This window comes from Gobio gobio (genome assembly GCF_949357685.1).
Source record: "Gobio gobio genome assembly, chromosome: 21".
NCBI classification, from domain to species: Eukaryota; Metazoa; Chordata; class Actinopteri; order Cypriniformes; family Gobionidae; genus Gobio; species Gobio gobio.
This window is the reverse complement of record NC_137117.1, coordinates 40,836,285-40,849,154: the sequence shown is the minus strand read 5'-3', so window position 1 is coordinate 40,849,154 and position 12,870 is coordinate 40,836,285. Positions and strand designations below refer to the sequence as shown.

At 31.1% G+C, this 12,870-nt stretch overlaps 1 protein-coding gene across 1 annotated transcript in view; it reads right to left on the bottom strand.

Annotated features, from left to right (window-relative positions):
* Positions 1-12,870, bottom strand: part of dnai3 (dynein axonemal intermediate chain 3) — a gene marked incomplete at its 5' end in the record, with an annotated part of 44,634 nt that overhangs the window by 14,937 nt on the left and 16,827 nt on the right. Inside the window, 8 exons of the mRNA XM_079802075.1 lie at positions 3,794-3,857; positions 3,971-4,095; positions 7,113-7,197; positions 8,477-8,630; positions 8,717-8,790; positions 8,898-9,005; positions 10,602-10,682; positions 12,759-12,848. Of these exons, the coding sequence (XP_079658201.1) occupies positions 3,794-3,857; positions 3,971-4,095; positions 7,113-7,197; positions 8,477-8,630; positions 8,717-8,790; positions 8,898-9,005; positions 10,602-10,682; positions 12,759-12,848 (781 nt within the window). The remainder of the gene's footprint in view (positions 1-3,793; positions 3,858-3,970; positions 4,096-7,112; positions 7,198-8,476; positions 8,631-8,716; positions 8,791-8,897; positions 9,006-10,601; positions 10,683-12,758; positions 12,849-12,870) is intronic.

Genomic DNA, 12,870 nt, shown 5'->3' with positions numbered 1-12,870 from the left:
CCTATGTTTCCGAACTTCTGACGCTGGTTTCGTCTCGATCGGAATAGTGGTTTTGAAGACATCAGCTAACGTTTTTAAAGCGCTAAATTACAACGCTGCACAAACCATACGCCGAAACCTGTCAAGTCTGGTATCGTTGGACTCGGCAAGGATTCAGGAGACAAAAAAAAGTTACTCCCATGAAAATAAGTCAAGCACACCCAAAGTTATAAGCATTCTAAAAAAAACAATCCACTAGGTGGCGCTGTTTCGAAACTTCTCAGGCTCCTTTAGGGCATCGAGTTGATGACCCATACCGAGTTTCATAACAATCCATTCATGTGTTCATAAAATACAGCATTTTAGCACATCATTCAAAATGGCCGACAGCCAAAATGGCCGATATGGTAAAATAAGGTATCAGACTTTTATGTTTTTTGGAGAAACGGTTCAGAAGTTATAAGCAAAAATAGCAATTTTTTGTATCTCCAGATCAGTAGGTGGCACTGCGCCGAAACGCTGCATGTTGCCTCAGGTCATGCTTGTGATAACATGTACCACGTTTTATTTGAATACGATAAAGCGTTGCGGAGATATAGCCTTAAGTGTATTTTCGCAACCGCTACGTAAAATTTGTTTGCGGGTTTATCGAAAATGATTTGACGGATCAACTAGAATTCCATAACTTTTTGTCGGCATGGTCTGAAGATGATGTGGTTACATTTTTGACGATATTTGCGTCATCGGAGGAACTTTTCCAGAAATAAAATGCATAATTCTCTCGTCTCAGGGGGATATGAGGGGGGAAAGTCCCATAATTAAAATATATTACAGGGTTTCTACTGATACAAAGCCTAATGCTAAATCACTGAAGTTACGCTTTAATGTTGGGCCAGGCTTCTATCTGTGTGCCAAGCGGTTCCCGCAAGCGGTTCTATGGGCTGCCATAGACTTCAATGGCGGAATAATAATAAGAAATCTAACCGTTTCAATAGGAGCCTTCGGTGCTTGGCTCCTAATAATATTAGCAAAAAGTTATATATTTATTTTAAATTACTTTGAATAAATATTTTATCTTAGTATATGTTGTATTTTTGGTTTTATTTTCAAATTATATATTTATTTTTATTTTATTTTATTTCAAAAATAAATATATTATCTTTTTAGTGTTTTTTTAGTAGGTGTTATGTTTTTATTGTATTTTGTATTTTTAGTAGGTGTTTTTATTTTCAAATGATTTATTAATTTACGTTTTTTTATTTTCTTTTTTAAATAAAATATTTAATCTTTTTTAGTATTTTACTTTAACAGTTTTTATTATCAAATTATATATTTCTTATATTTATATATTTTATCTTCTCAGTACCTGTTTTAGTTTTTTTTTTTTTTTTTCAATTTATATATTTATTTTAATTTTACTTTATTTCAAATAAAATATATTATCTTTTTATTATTTTTATTTTGAAAGTATATAAGTTTCTTCAAATAAAATATTGTTTATTTTTAATACGCGTTTTATTTTTATTGTTTTTATTTTCAAATTTTTATTATTTTTTTAAATTGTATTTATTTAAAAAAATATTTAGTTTGTTTTATTTTGATTGTTTTCATTTTGAAATTTTATTTGAATATATTAAAAAATATATTTTATCCTTTTAGAACATGTTTTATTTACATTTTACATTTTTATAATGGCTTTTTTGCATATATATATATAATGTATATATGAAAAAACTGCTAAATATGTTTTTTTGTATGCTTCTTTCCCAGTTAAAATCTTGGTACTTTAAGTAAATATTTGATCTCAAAAGAGTTTTTAATGTTCTTGAATCATGTACTCTCACTCAAACATGGCATTAGCCAGATAACGGTTATGGGTTTGTTTCCCAGAGACTGCATAAAAGCATCTGCCAAATGCATATGTGTAATATAATCGTATATATTACAATAGGCAGCACACGAATAACACACTGGGTGGGAAAAGCATGTGCCAAACGCCTCAGGGATGAACGGATAACAGGACATCATTAACATGGAGCGCTCCGCTGTTCAGACACGCTGCACTAATGAAACTTAATATCCTGTAATATTTCTGGAAATCACTGTGCAATTGCTGGGGTTTGTCCTTCAGATGAGCTCAGTGTTCCTGTGAAGCAGGACTGATGCTCCATGACCTGGCCAGGCCTTCAGTGTTGCTCTGTTTGCTCAGAGCTCATTGTGGAGATCTTGGGCTGGTTTTAATTTGCCTTTTATGGTGTTTTTGTGCACTTTGGAGCTTGACGGACGTGCTCAGATGAAGCTTTACGAGTTGCGTGAAGATTCTCCAAATAAGATTAGAGCTCAAATATATCTATATTATGTCCCCATGAGAATTTAAGTTAATATTTCAAGAATTTATACACACATTGGCTTTGTCACATGAAATGCAGATTAACAACATACATTTTAAATTATATATTTACAATATTCTATATATATATATATATATATATATATATATATATATATATATATATATATATATATATATATATATATATATATATAATATTTACATTATATGTATATATTATATTTATTATATATTTTTAAATAATTTTTTTATATTTATTTAAAATAAAAATGTGTTATTTTTAGCATGTGTTTTATTCTGATTTTGATTTATTTATTTTATGTTTTTATTTATTTTAATGTTACTTTATTTCAAATCAAATATTTGATCCTTTTAGTACATATTCAAATTAAATATGTATTTTAATTTTATGTGTTTTTATTTTCAAATTATTTATTTTAATTTGAATTTATTTCCCCAAAAAAAACTGCATTAAAGTTTTATTTGGATTGTTTTTATTTTGAAATGATTTATTAATTTACGTTGTGTAATCTTTTTTAGTATTTTATTTTAATCTTGTTTTTATTATCAAATTATATTTCTTTAAAATTACTTCAAATAAATATTTTATCTTAGTATATGTTGTACTTTTGGTTTTATTTTCAAATTATATATTTATTTTAATTTAATTTTAATTTCAAAAATAAATATATTATCTTTTTAGTAGGTGTTTTTTTTATGTATTTTAATTTAATTAATTTTTTTAAATGTTTTTATTTTCAAATTATTGTTGTTTATTCTGTTTTAAATAAAATATTTAATCTTTTTTAGTATTTTATTTTAATAGTTTTTATTATCAAATTAAATATGTCTTTTTAATTATTTCAAATAAATATTTTATCTCCTCAGTATGTTTTATTTTTGTTTTTTTTTTCAAATTATACATTTCTTTTAATTTTACATCATTTCAAATAAAATATATTATCTTTTTATTTTTATTAAGTATTTATTAATTTACGTTTTATTTTATTTTTATAAAATATTTAATATTTATTGTTTTTATTTTCAAATTACTTATTTATTTTAAATGGTTTCAAATAAAATATTAAACATTTTTAGTTAGTGTTTTCTTTTTTTCTTTCCAGAACTCCAGAACTTTGTGTTTGCTGTGTATAATAAGGCAAAACTGCTAAATAATTTATTGTATGGCATCAACAATATATCTTTTTTAAATAAATTTGTGCAAAATAAATATTTATGAAGTTTTGTATGGAAAAGAGTAGCATGAATATTCTCCAAACAACACAAAGGTGTCCTTTAATTTCTTATTATCCGATGCTTTTGTAAATTTAAAGCGATTTAATGTTGATTTTCCCCAGGCTGGGATCCCCAGGAACAGCCGGAGGTTCAGGTTCTCGATGAAGTGAGCAATAGTGAGGTTTAAACCCCACATCTTAAATCTGTTTGTGGATGTTTACTCACTGAACAGTCGTCCGGAGTCGTTGTCCTTCTCCATTTTCCAGTCGGTGTAAACGACTTCTCCATCCTAAAAGAGACTCAAGAGCATGAACACAAATAATATGCTAACATACATTAATAGCCTATTAATCTTCTGCTATAGTTCAGTGGGTGTGTGTGCTCCTGGACTCCGCGCCTCACCTCCGTCCCCACGTACAGTTTAGTGCAGATGTTCTCCAGAGGTTTCTGCTGTTTGGCCGATGGCACCCGGAGCTGAGCGAATCCACAGCCTTCTTCCCGCTCTGCTTCCTGAGGGAGTTTATCTGCTGGACAGATCATGGGTTAAATGTGAGTAGAAATTGACTGGAAAGGTTTTTTGGCGTCGCACAATAATGCATTATTTCTCCCTGAAAGTTCAAATCTGTCATCATTTACTTGCTCATAAGTAAGACTTGGTCACTATAGTCAGATCTATATAGTCTATAGTCTCACATATTCAGATCTATATAGTCTATAGTCTCACATAGTCAGATCTATATAGTCTATAGTCTCACATATTCAGATCTATATAGTCTATAGTCTCACATATTCAGATCTATATAGTCTATAGTCTCACATATTCAGATCTATATAGTCTATAGTCTCACATAGTCAGATCTATATAGTCAATAGTCTCACATATTCAGATCTATATAGTCTACAGTCTCACATAGTCAGATCTATATAGTCAATAGTCTCACATATTCAGATCTATATAGTCTATAGTCTCACATAGTCAGATCTATATAGTCAATAGTCTCACATATTCAGATCTATATAGTCTACAGTCTCACATAGTCAGATCTATATAGTCAATAGTCTCACATATTCAGATCTATATAGTCAATAGTCTCACATATTCAGATCTATAGTCTACAGTCTCACATAGTCAGATCTATATAGTCTATAGTCTCTCATATTCAGATCTATATAGTCTATAGTCTCACATATTCAGATCTATATAGTCTATAGTCTCACATAGTCAGATCTATATAGTCTATAGTCTCACATAGTCAGATCTATAGTCTACAATCTCACATAGTCAGATCTATATAGTCTATAGTCTCACATATTCAGATCTATATAGTCTACAGTCTCACATAGTCAGATCTATATAGTCTATAGTCTCACATATTCAGATCTATAGTCTACAGTCTCACATAGTCAGATCTATATAGTCTCACATATTCAGATCTATATAGTCTATAGTCTCACATATTCAGATCTATATAGTCTATAGTCTCACATATTTAGATCTATATAGTCTATAGTCTCACATAGTCAGATCTATATAGTCTCACATATTCAGATCTATATAGTCTATAGTCTCACATATTCAGATCTATATAGTCAATAGTCTCACATATTCAGATCTATAGTCTACAGTCTCACATAGTCAGATCTATATAGTCTATAGTCTCACATATTCAGATCTATATAGTCTACAGTCTCACATAGTCAGATCTATATAGTCTATAGTCTCACATATTCAGATCTATAGTCTACAGTCTCACATAGTCAGATCTATGTAGTCTATAGTCTCAAATATTCAGATCTATATAGTCTATAGTCTCACATATTCAGATCTATATAGTCTATAGTCTCACATATTTAGATCTATATAGTCTATAGTCTCACATAGTCAGATCTATATAGTCTCACATAGTCAGATCTATATAGTCTATAGTCTCATATTCAGATCTATATAGTCTATAGTCTCACATAGTCAGATCTATATAGTCTCACATAGTCAGATCTATATAGTCTCATATTCAGATCTATATAGTCTATAGTCTCACATATTCAGATCTATATAGTTTATAGTCTCTCATAGTCAGATCTATATAGTCTATAGTCTCACATATTCAGATCTATATAGTCTCACATATTCAGATCTATATAGTCTATAGTCTCTCATAGTCAGATCTATATAGCCTATAGTCTCTCATAGTCAGATCTATATAGTCTCACATAGTCAGATCTATATAGTCTATAGTCTCACATAGTCAGATCTATATATTCTCAAATATATAACATTATATCATAACAGTGTGATTGTAATGAGCTCATCTGCGGACATGATCACTGTGATCAGATGCTTTCTGAACGGCTGTTTTCTCACCGCTGGCATTATTGTGTGTTTATTGTGTTATTGAGAGGAAAGAGCAGCACATATTCACATATTCATCTGACGTCGCTCTTGGGATGTTTGTTAACAGTTTAACACTGCAAGGGTGTTTCCAACAGAACGCGAAAGACCGTTGCCGTGAGTATATCAGAGTGTGAGTTTCTGTTGCAGTTCACTCAACGGCCACCGGTGGCGCTAATAACAAGCGTTTCTGAATTACACAGATAGAATAATATTTCAATAATTTAACAAAACATTCACGTTTACAGTTCTCTGATATCAGGTTATGGTCACATGACACGTAGGTAAACAAAAATATTTGTACTTTTGTAGTAAAGATGACATTTTATTTTGATTTTTTTAATCTTGATTGATTTTGTTTTAAACTAGTTATTTCTTTTTTATTTTAAATTTGTGCTGGGCAATCGATTAATCGCATAAAAGTTTGTGTTTACATAATATATGTGTGTATTGAGTATAATTATTATGTGTATATATATATATGTTATATAAACATATTTATATTTATATATAAGATCAATTAATTTTAATAAATTCATGAAGAGTGTGTATTTATATACATTTTAATACAATTATACTCAGTACACACACATATATTATGTAAACATAAACTTTTATGCGATTAATCGATTGCCCAGCACAAATTTAAAATAAAATCTAATCTTTTTAGTGTTATTGTTTATATTGTTTTATTGTTGTAATTTTAGTTTAGTTTTATTTATTTTAAAATTATTTCAAAAAAGTATTTCCTCTTTTTAGTAATATTTTTATTTCGATTGCTTTTATTTTATTAAATATAATAAATATTATTTCTTTTAATTTAACATTTTTAGATGATGAACTTTTTTCTTTCCAGAACTTTGTGTTTGCTGTGTGTATGTACAGAAGAAAACACCTTAACGATTTATTTGTATGAAATCAAAACTGCCGCTTTGAGCCGGATTTCTACTATCTTAATCACATCTGATTGGCCATTGCGTTCATGCGCTCAACAGATATGTCTATTAATGGCTACAAAGCTCAACGGGTAGTAAATAGAAACCTCTGATGCTCTTCACAGCGCTCTTACACAAACACTCACAGGAACGGTAACGGTACTGCAGATATCGTCACATTAAACGGTTGAATAAATCAAAAAAAGTGCTGGTGTCTCACCTGTAACGTAATCCACTGTGTTGTCCCTAAAGCTGAACTTCAGAGGACTGTATTCACCACTAGAGACGATCTTTGGTAAGGAGACCTGCGGCGGACGGAGTGAACCTTTCATTTTAAAAGCACTTTAGGCAAAACAAAGCAGCTTCACAGTAATTAACAGGAAAATAACAACAAACAATGACTTCATCAAATGAGCAGCTCTAAAAAGACAATAGTGTCATTATTCCCTTTGCAGTTTTTATTTATTTTAAATGAAACATTTCATGTTTTAGTTCAGTTCAGTGTTGATTCACTTCAATAACGGTGACGATGTTTAAAATTCATTAAATATGAAACAAATTACAAAAGAAGACAATCGTGTCTCACAATGTCATCCTCCATTCAGTTCAGTTCAATACTCTGCAATATCTCTCTAGTAATTTGCATAACTAAATTAACGTTTATACATCTTTAAAAAAAAATGTAGGGCTGTCAAAAGATTAATCGCATTCCAAAATAAAAGTTTGTGTTTACATAATATATGTGTGTGTACTCTGTTAATTATTATTTATATATAAATATATAAATAATATTAAAATATTATTTTTATATATAAAACATTTATATTTATATATATTATAGATTATATAAATGTATATAAAGTATATACATGCAAATATTTCTTAAATATATACATGAATGTGTGTGTATTTATATATAAATAATAATTAACAGAGTACACACACATATATTATGTAAACACAAACTTTTATTTTGGATGCGATTAATCGCAATTAATCTTTTGACAGCCCTAAAAATTTTATGTTGTCACAAAAAATTGAATATCCTGGACATGGTGGAAGGGCACAAGGAAGCCCCGCCTTTAACTCCGCCCTGGTTAACGTTCTTATTTGCATATTTGTGTTGCCAGTGTCATTGATTGGACAAAGGCAGCGCGAAGAATTCCAAAATACAAGGTTGAAATTGCGAGATGTAAACTGGTAATGATCCAGGGTTAAAGTCACCATAAAATCTAAATTTACAATTCTTATAGTTTTACGGAATATTTATAATAAATCTAAATGATTTATCGGTGCACATCATTATTGTGTTTAAAATCTAGAATCAGAATAACTTCATCTCTTCTCTGATGACGAGGGCAGGGCAACCTGTCACTCACATGAGATCCACCAATAGCAAACCACAACCATTAAATCAATTCCCCACGGACAAAATCAAGCCCCGTTCTACATTTGTTCTTGTTTGTCAAGTGTTTCACTCGGCTATACGTCACAATAGGGAAGAAAAGACCAGCGCAACTTTCCTTTCATTTCGTCTTTAAGCGCAGTGTGAAAAACCCTAGACATGCGTGTGTTTGTACATACTCGGATAAAGGGTTTCCAGGTCAGGTTGAGGTGTTTGAATGTATTTGGAACACCATGAGGGTTTTCCAGGGGCTTGTCCTCCGATTTCTGTTTCACGTCCGTGAGGGACTGAGACACGACACGAGGCGGTCGAAGATCCCAGAATAACAAACAACTAAAACACACACACAGAGTGAGCAGTGAGTTTGATGCTAAACAAGAGCATAAGCATGTATGTGTGTGTAGTGTAGATGGCAGCACCAGTCAGGAGCACACGTGACCATCTGAACGGAGAGTCGACTCGGATTTTCCACTGGAATCCCTAATCTGGATACCTGAGCGAAAAATGAATGAACAGAAATGCTCCAGTCATTTCAATATCAAACTCTTAAAGCTACAGTAACCGCTATATTTTTGACACTTGACTTGAGCCCTCGTTTACCTCGAAGGTTTCTGGCAGCCACTGGATATCCGTGATCTGAGCTTTGTGTCCGTTCTCAATCCCAGACACAGCGCAGTACCGCACCACAGGAATTGCATTGTTTTGGTCCTGGAATAACATGCACATATTTGTACTACAGTGTAAAAAAAAATCAATAACACGTTACACTAGGGTTTCATTTGTTAACCTTAGTTTACTACATTAGTTAACATGAACTAAGACGGAACAATATTTCTACACCATTTATTAATCTTAATTAAAGTTAATCTCAACTAGTACATTTTTAATATCAAAAGTTCTATCTGTTAACATTAGTTGAAGAGGCTTTATGTAGAATTCAGAAACGCTTGTTTTTAGTGACACCGGTGGCATTACAGTACAGAATGACTCTTTCGTTTTTATCCTGAACATTGTAAAATTATTTGTTCGTTTCATGTGTCATTAAACGAGTGTAAATGTCACATCCTTTTGATTTTCCCGGCAAAAACGCCCCGAGTCCTTCATCAGTCTTTCATAGATAACATAGGGAGTCGGGGAAGGTCTCGTTTTTTAAGTTTCTTTACAAGCTGTTCACACACTGGCAATAAAAAAGAGATTAATGTATGAAATTCTTACATATAGCCACTTTAATACACTAACATTAACACTTATAAATAATAAATCCTGTAAAAAGATTGCTCATTGTTATTCACGTTAGTTATTGCATTAACTTAATGTTAACAAATTAAATCTTATAAAGTGCTACCAAACAATTGAGATTTACAGTAAACAACAACAACAAAAAAACAGAAGTTTAACGTAGAAAATACATTCAGTTTTACAGACTGAACTTAAATTTACATTAGCAAACAGTATATTTCATTAACTGAAATATTGTTATTATACCAAATTACTAAAATCTGTTTTTTACCTTTATAATTATACTGATAAACACCATAAAACACTGGTGGTAAAGAGAAAGACAAATGATGAATCAAAGTTCATCACAAATAGCTTTATATAGCAAATATTAATATATAAAAATGATTACTAATATATAGAAGGTGCAATATTTGCACCTTAACAATACAATAAACATTAATTTAACAACATGAAACTCTAATGTACACAAGTGATAAGAAAACTAAGACGAAACAGTAATCCATCAAATGTGAGCTGTCACACAGAGGATTCTGGGAATGTCAATTTGCGTTTTTTCACCGTATATTATAAGATGACTCACTTCACTTCCAAAAACTGTACATTTAACAGTATTTTACTGTAGAATTACATCAAACACCCCATTTTCACTGTCTAGGGTAAGAGAATTTACCATTAACCAATTTTTTGTACTGCTTATTAAATTTTTACAGTCTTTTACCATTAAAATTACTTTTTCACAGTGTTTCTGAATGAGCACATACCATAATCTAGTATTGTTTTTATATAAAGCTAATAATAATAACTAGAAACTAACGCAGTCTTTATTTTTGATTTTATTTAAGATTTCCCCAAAGGCAGGTTGTGTCACATTTAGCACATCTGGACACAATATGGTACCCAAAGTATTGCTAGCAAACACACACATGCTCTTAATAACCGCGGGGTTCATCTTCTGTGATTGTGTAAGTGTGTCAGTTAAACGTCAGGTCATTAAATGGGCTTTAAGCAGAACAGTTGGGAACTGCTGTTTGCACACATAACAGCTGTGTGTGTGTAACTCACTGGTTTGTTTGAGATGTGTTCGCTGCCACTGCGGGTGTCCTGCAGTCTCTCCACATGTGCTGAAATATCCCATAATACTACCTGTAAACAAAACAAGTTAGTCCATATCATGAGTCGAAAGTATTACAGTATGTTAATGCCGCAGATGATAACCAGAACATAATGTGTTTGCTTTGTTTTAGGCCTTTGTGTGTTTCCAGAGATGAGGATTTTAAAAACCGTCATGGTTTCTGCTGAGAGTACATCAGAAGGCAAGGCAAGTTTATTTATATAGCACATTTCATACATGTAGGTTATTCAAAGTGCTTTACATAAAAACACAGGTTAAAACCATTATTTCTTTAATGCTCTGATCAATTTTGAGGTCATGAGCATTGCATCAGACGAGTGTTTTTAAGGGGGATTTTTGTATTGCACTTTATGTATTAGTGTCTGTAGATTTGGATTATGATGCATATCTTTAAAGAGATTGTTCTCCACTTCAGCAGCACTTACACACACCAAAACTTACAGTTTTATTCCTGACTATATTCTGAAGGTTTGTACTGAGGGGTTTGTTCATATGTCATTCACACTGGTTTATATAATAATTTATTCATAACAAATAAAAAAATAAAAAATCTGTCTATTGACAGTATTTTCTGATATAAGGCAAGACACTACAGACAAGCCAATGTTTTTTGGTCAATTATAAGCTATTTTGCCTCCATAACATGTCATCTTTCAAAATTAGTGGAAAGAAAACATCCAAAACACACATTTAAGTCTTTATTTTATTGCACTTTATGTATTAGTGTCTGTAGATTTGGATTATGATGCATATCTTTAAAGAGATTGTTCTCCACTTCAGCAGCACTTACACACACCAAAACTTACAGTTTTATTCCTGACTATATTCTGAAGGTTTGTACTGAGGGGTTTGTTCATATGTCATTCACACTGGTTTATATAATAATTTATTCATAACAAATAAAAAAATAAAAAATCTGTCTATTGACAGTATTTTCTGATATAAGGCAAGACACTACAGACAAGCCAATGTTTTTTGGTCAATTATAAGCTATTTTGCCTCCATAACATGTCATCTTTCAAAATTAGTGGAAAGAAAACATCCAAAACACACATTTAAGTCTTTATTTTATTGCACTTTATGTATTAGTGTCTGTAGATTTGGATTATGATACATATCTTTAAAGAGATTGTTCTCCCCTTCAGCATCACTTACACACACCAAAACTTACAGTTTTATGCCTGACTATATTCTGAAGGTTTGTACTGAGGGGTTTGTTCATATGTCATTCACACTGGTTTATATAGCATTTTATTCATGAAACCTTCGTTTTTACTGTCTATTGACAATATTTTCTGATTTAAGGCAAGACACTTACATCATGCACTGGTCAATTTTGAGATTATGAGCTATTTTGCCTCCATAACATGTCAACTTTCAGATTATTGGGGGAAAAACATCTACAACACACATTTAAGTCTTTATTTTATAGCACTTTATGTATTAGCGTCTGTAGATTTGGATTTTGATGCATATCTTTAAAGAGATTGTTCTCCACTTCAGCAGCACTTACACACACCAAAACTTACAGTTTTATTCCTGACTATATTCTGATGGTTTGTACTGAGGGGTTTGTTCATATAACATTCACACTGGTTTATATAGCATTATATTCATAAAAACTTGTTTTTTTTTCTGTTTGTTTCACAGTATTTTCTGATTTATGCCGTGATAAAAATAGATATTCAAAATCCCCTCAGTAAAATCCTTTAACTCTAATATGAATGTAATATATGCATGAATATATAATACTATTTTGAACCTGGCTTCAGATTTATGTTCTGGAAATGTATAATTAGTGTATTTTTTTTATTAGATAATGGCTCATTTGCACATTTAAACATAACATTCTAGAAAATGTGTAATAATACAATACTTTCTTAATGTACTTAAGGGATAATAAGGTGATATATACTAGTTAAACTTTGTACCCTATTCATCTATAGTGTCTTTTCTTTAAAATAATCGCAAAATAATCCAAACAGAGACATAAGTGTTCAAATTTACAAGACGAGAATGGAAGAGTTAAAGCAAGTGGAAGGTGAAACTGAGAAAGAGAAGAGAAGATTTCTAAACTCATTTTGCACCTGGCCGTTGAAGCAGCCGCCAACGATGATATTCGGGTCGGACGGACAGAACTGGAAACAAAGAACATCCTCGGGACATTCCAGCTGCAACTGCAAAGCAAACAGATGGATT